Below are 6,000 nucleotides of genomic sequence, written 5' to 3' on the forward strand. Positions count from 1 at the left end.
ATATTTGATGTACAACCGTTGATATGTGATAATGGTATTGTTGCATTGTCTTATGTCTTGGCTACCACACCTACAGAGAGTGTTCTACAACTAAACATTGTCACAACTAGCTATTTTAAAAGTTCACGGTAATCAATGCTTTCTTTTTAATTAGGCGCGCTAGATAATATCTAGTGGCTCAACATATTCATTCTATGATAGATAGGTTTCCGTTTTGGGTTTAAACATGCACCGTCACTTTCTATTGTAGGTCATAGAATTTGAATTAGCAAGTAATAAAGAAGAAAAAAGTTGTTTCATAACAACATATTTAGTGTGAAAATTGATCCCAGTCATTGGTACATGACAGAGATATTGCTGCAGTGTCATGTCATGCTACCACATCTATGTGACTAACCCCACCTCTCTAAAATTCCAAGTGCATTGTTCTTTCTTGAACATTTTGCACAATTCACCAATCAGATCAACTTCTAGAATCTATGCAAAGGACAACGAGATGGCCCATAGTTTCCAACTCAACTCCATTTCATGTGACACTTAGTCGTATTTCCGCTAAAAATATCACATGTCAAAGTTTTATTTCTTGCTCAAAATTAGTTATTTTCCACCATCCAACGTACATTAAAAACATGTTCTAGACTTAAAAATAGTGAACTAGCACATTTTGAAAATCATGGTAATTAACATTTATCTTCTGTAGGTGCCCTAAAATCATGAGGAGAATTAAATACTGATCGGTTCTAATCTTATCTGTAGACATGTACCATACTGTTTTAGCCAGTTTAACACATGCACGTAATTTGAATATGCAAGCAAGGAAGAAAAGACAGTCTTCCGGCCGCATATTTGATGTGGATGTTGATCTCTACCGTTGATATGTGATAGAGGTACTGTCGCACTATCTTATGTCTTGGCTACCGCACCCAGAAAAAATGCTCTACGACTAAACATTGTCACAACTAACTATTTTAAAAGTTCATGGTAACCAACGCTTTCTTTTTAATTAGGAGCGCTAGATAATATCTAGTGGCTCAATATGTTCATTCTATGATAGATTGGTTTCCGTTCTTGGTTTAACATGCACAACCAATTTTTATTGTAGGTCATAGGATTTGAATTTGCATGTAAGGAAGAAAAAAGTTGTTTCATAACAACATATTTAGTGTGAAAATGATCTTGGGCATTGGTACATGACAAAGATATTGATGCAGCGTCACGTCATGCTACCACATCTATCTGACTAACCCCGCCTCTCTAAAATTCCAAGTGCATTGTTCTTTCTCCAACATTTCGCACAATTCACCAATCATACCAACAGCTAGAATCTATACAAAGGACAATGAGATGACACATAGTTTCCAACTCAACTCCATTTCGAGTGATACTTAGTCATATTTCTGTTAAAAATATCACATGTCAAAGTTTTATTTCTTGCTCAAATTAGTTATTTTCCACCATCCAACGTACATTGAAAACATGTTCTAGACTTTAAAATAGTCACAACTAGCACATTTTAAAAATCATGGTAATTAACATTTATCTTTTGTAGGTGCCCTAAAATCACGAGGAAAATTAAATACTGATCACGTTTGTAACGGCGAATCGGTTCTAATTTTAGCTGTAGACATGCACCATACTATTTTGGCCAGTTCAACACTTGCACATAATTTGAATTTGCAAGCAAGGAATCAAAGACTGCCTTCCGCATATTCGATGTGGATGTTGATCTCTACCGTTGATATGTGATAGATGTATTGTCGCATTGTCTTATGTCTTGGCTACCACACCTACGGAAAAATGCTCTAAAGCTAAACATTGTCACAACTAGCTATTTTAAAAGTTCATGGTAATCAACGCTTTCTTTTTAATTAGGCGCACTATATAATATCTAGTAGCTCAACATGTTCTTTCTATGATAGATTGGTTTCCGTTTTCGGTTTAAACATGCACCGCCACTTTTTATGTAGGTCGTAGAATTTGAATTTGCATGTAAAGAAGGGAAAAAGTTGTTTTATAGCAACATATTTAGTGTGAAAATTGATCTCGGTCATTGGTACATGACAGAGACATTGTTGCGCCATCATGTCATGCTACCACATCTACTAACCCCACCTCTCTAAAAATCCAAGTGCATTGTTCTTTCTCTAACATTTTGTATCCACCAATTAGACTAACTTCTAAAGCCTATACAAATGACAATGAGATGACACATAGTTTTCAACTCAACTTCATTTCGAGTGACACTTAGGTATTTTTGTTAAAAATATCATATAGCAAAGTTTTATTTCTTGCTCAAAACTAGTTATTTTTCACCATCCAACGTATGTTGAAAACATGTTCTTAAAAATAGTCACAACTAGCACATTTTAAAAATCATGGTAATTAACATTTCTCTTATGTAGTTGCATGAAATCGTATAAGGAGAATCAAATACTGATCACGTTTATAACGGTGGAACGCTTCTAATTTTAGATGTAGACATGTACCATCTTTTTTTGTCCAGTTCAACACTTACACATACAGGCTTGTTTGGCTATTGGCTAGGTAAAGCAACGCAGCGAGACAAGATGTCTGATTTGGGATGGCTATAACCACCGGTATGGCTTGTCTGGCCAGGCAGCGCTTGCCAGCGTACCATCCAAAACCGCCCATAATTTGAATTTGCAAGCACAAGAAAGAAAGAAAAGACTCCGCTGCACATTTCATGTGGATGTGATCTCAGCCGTTGATATGTGATAGAGGTATTGCCGCATCGTCTCCTGTCTAGACTACCACACCTACCCCCTCCTATCTCTCCTCTAAAAATCCAGAGGCTTCGGCCCTTCTCGAGCCTTTCGCCCAATTCCCCAATCGGACCAAACCCTAGGAGAGATTCGATCGGAAATTTGGCATGGCAATGTCAGATCTCACAGCAACCGTGATCCCAAAGCCAGACGGGGCCGACGACGAGTCGGTGGAGATCCGGGAGGTGTGGGCGGACAACCTGGAGGAGGAGTTCGCGCTGATCCGCGACATCGTCGACGAGTTCCCGTTCGTCGCGATGGACACGGAGTTCCCGAGCATCGTCTGCCGGCCCGTCGGCGCCTTCCGCTCCCCCGCCGACTACAACTACGCCACCCTCAAGGCCAACGTTGACATGCTGCACCTCATCCAGCTCGGCCTCACCTTCTCTGGGCCGCGCGGCGAGCTGCCGGCCCTCGGTGCTGGCCGCCGCCGCTGCGTCTGGCAGTTCAACTTCCGCGAGTTCCACGACGCGCGCGACATCTTCGCGTCCGACTCCATCGAACTGCTCCGTCGCACCGGCATCGACTTCCGCATCAACGCCGAGCACGGCGTCGATGCCCGACGGTTCGCCGAGCTCCTTATGTCCTCTGGCGTCGTGTTCAACGATTCCGTATACTGGGTCACCTTCCACGCAGGATACGACTTCGGGTACCTACTGAAGATTCTCACCTGCAATAGCCTCCCAGACACACAAATCGGGTTCTTTGAACTTATGAAGATATATTTTCCGACTGTGTATGACATCAAGCATCTCATGAAGTTCTGCAACAGCCTGCACGGCGGGCTGAACAAGCTCGCTGAGCTACTTGATGTGGAGCGCGTTGGGGAGTCTCATCAGGCTGGCGGGCTGAACAAGCTCGCTGAGCTACTTGATGTGGAGCGCGTTGGGGAGTCTCATCAGGCTGGGTCCGATAGCCTGGTCATTTCCTGTGCATTCTGGAAGCTCAAGGATTCATTCTTCGCGGGCTCAACAGAGAAATATGCAGGTGTCCTGTACGGGCTCAATGCAGAGAATGGTGATAGTGCACATTGAGGGGTATCACTCTCTTTGAATTTTAGCTTTGTGAATGTATTGATTTAGGACAGAAAGGGTGACAAGTGTGCAAGAGGGCTCACTGAAACATAAGTCTGTAGGTTAAGTCTGTCTCACACATTTGGGTGTATTTGGGATGTAGTGTTCTCTGGTTGCTCATTATTGAAGTAGCTATTTCTCTTCTCTTTCAGCTTTTGTTCTCAATTTTTATTTTCTCCAAGCAAGATACTACACTCGATTAAAAATAGTAAAAGATGACCTCTGAGAGTTAAGCCATGATACTTGCATTGCCACAATTTGTACGACCCATAGTCTAATTTAATTTTCTTTATTTCTGGCCTAGTGCAAGCGGTAGAGTCTTACCGCCGGTGACCGGAAGGTCCCGGGTTCGAGTCGCGGTCTCCCCGCATTGCACAGGCGAGGGTAAGGCTTGCCATTGACACCCTTCCTTAGACCCCGCACAGAGCGGGAGCTCTCTGCACTGGGTACGTCCTTTATTTATTTATCTTCATGGTAAAATAATTGATATATGATGCCTTTTTATATGAGCAGCTGATTGTCTCGAAAGAGTAATAGTGTAATACTACGTTATAATATCTAAGCATTTGTGAGCATAAACTTGGTGATGCTATACAAGAGAAAATGCGACCCACATTCACATGGCTATGCCTGAGGATGGCTCTCTTAAGGTTCCCACAATAAAGAAACAGCTATAATATACTTTAGGAGACTAATACTTCATAATCCATCATCTATCCTTAGAGTAAGCACATCACCCATTTCATTTTAAAGCTGCAACTTTTCCAGAAATAGGATTCTGAATGCCTCTTGATTGAAAACTTCTAGTTTCAGTAATTGTGTATGCAAGTCACTTTCTACTTTCCAGTATTCTTCCATATGAGATGGAGCTAACATATTTCAGTAAAAATTCCCAACAGCAGCTTGGAAAGCTCTCACTTGATAGTTGTGCACGGCATGTTTCTTTCTTTCTTTACTAAGGCTTTGTAGAATCTGTTTATGGAATCTGACCTTCATGCTAGTGCCTAGTGCTCCAATTGACTGTTGGAGTTTCTGTCTATGCAAGTGTATCTTTGCATGAGGACAATTACAGGTAGCATTGTTTGAGGTTGAAATATTTGAGTAATTTAGAGTTTAACAACCCCTCTCTGGCCCTCATTCTTCCAAAATGTAGGTCGTTTTAGTTATGTTCTATGTCAAACTTCTCTAACTTTGACCAAGTGTATAGAAACATGCACCATCTACAACATCAAAATTAGTTACGTTAAATCCACCATGAAAATATGTCTTGATAGTGTATTTATTTTGTATTTGTAAGTGTTGATAATTTTTTGTATATACTTGGTCAAAGTTAGAGAAGTTTGTCTTAGGAAAAAACTAACCTACATTTCAGAACGGAGGGAGTATTATATATGTTTTTAGAATTATTCTTTCTAACTATGCACTGAACATTCAGCGGCTTATTTTCTTCTTGGACACTTCTCTCCATGATACACGGTATATCTAATAAAAATGTCCTGAGCCATTGAGATATATTTATTGATGCTGATGCAAGTTTACAAATGTGCATCTACTGCCAAAGTACAAATGTGCATTGCATTCAATTCGTTTTCTTTAATCTTTATTACTGTTGTTGTATATCTTGTGCTGATCATTCGAGCACTTTCAGGGCAATTTCATTGCCAGATGCATCCTGCTTGTCTTTTTTCCCCTGCTTTTAGAATATTTGAATTTGACTGTCAATTGCTGTGGTACTTATTGATTGTGCCTTCCCTTTTCACCTGGTACTTTGGTCTGTTCATTTTGTCCATGTTTCGTGTTGTTGTTGATCCCGGTAGATGGTCTGGATCATTTGCCTGATTACTTTTACATCTGCCTCTTAAAGATTCCATATCCCAGTATACCATCTCCATTGAGAAAATAGGTTCGGTTTGGATTAGCCTGCATCTGGGCCAGGGTTGGTGGTCGTTAAGGTTAGATCGTTTTAATTTTTTTTGCTTAGCCTGCTCTTTATGTTGATTATCATCTATTATTGATGCGGCTGATATTGTTCACCTTGGCCATTGCCTTTTGCCTGCTTATTATCCCCTTGGATCTTGTAATGGTTACAAGTGACACCCTTGTATAAGGCAGAGTGAGGCTCCTGAATTGGCACTATGCAAGAT

At 40.6% G+C, this 6,000-nt stretch overlaps 1 protein-coding gene across 2 annotated transcripts; it reads left to right on the forward strand.

Annotated features, from left to right (window-relative positions):
• Positions 1-2,780: 2,780 nt before the first annotated feature.
• Positions 2,781-5,419, forward strand: LOC136464721 (probable CCR4-associated factor 1 homolog 7). 2 transcript variants are annotated; one of them, XM_066463677.1, is made up of 3 exons: positions 2,781-3,432; positions 3,556-3,622; positions 3,686-5,419. In XM_066463677.1, exons 1-3 carry the CDS (start codon positions 2,891-2,893, stop codon positions 3,815-3,817), a joined length of 741 nt encoding a protein of 246 aa, XP_066319774.1. In that variant the 5' UTR covers positions 2,781-2,890; the 3' UTR covers positions 3,818-5,419. The 2 variants fall into 2 exon arrangements, with proteins under 2 accessions (XP_066319774.1, XP_066319773.1); XM_066463676.1 differs by having other exon boundaries at positions 2,781-3,622.
• Positions 5,420-6,000: the final 581 nt, after the last annotated feature.

This window comes from Miscanthus floridulus, chromosome 7, assembly GCF_019320115.1.
Source record: "Miscanthus floridulus cultivar M001 chromosome 7, ASM1932011v1, whole genome shotgun sequence".
Classification (NCBI taxonomy): Eukaryota; Viridiplantae; Streptophyta; class Magnoliopsida; order Poales; family Poaceae; genus Miscanthus; species Miscanthus floridulus.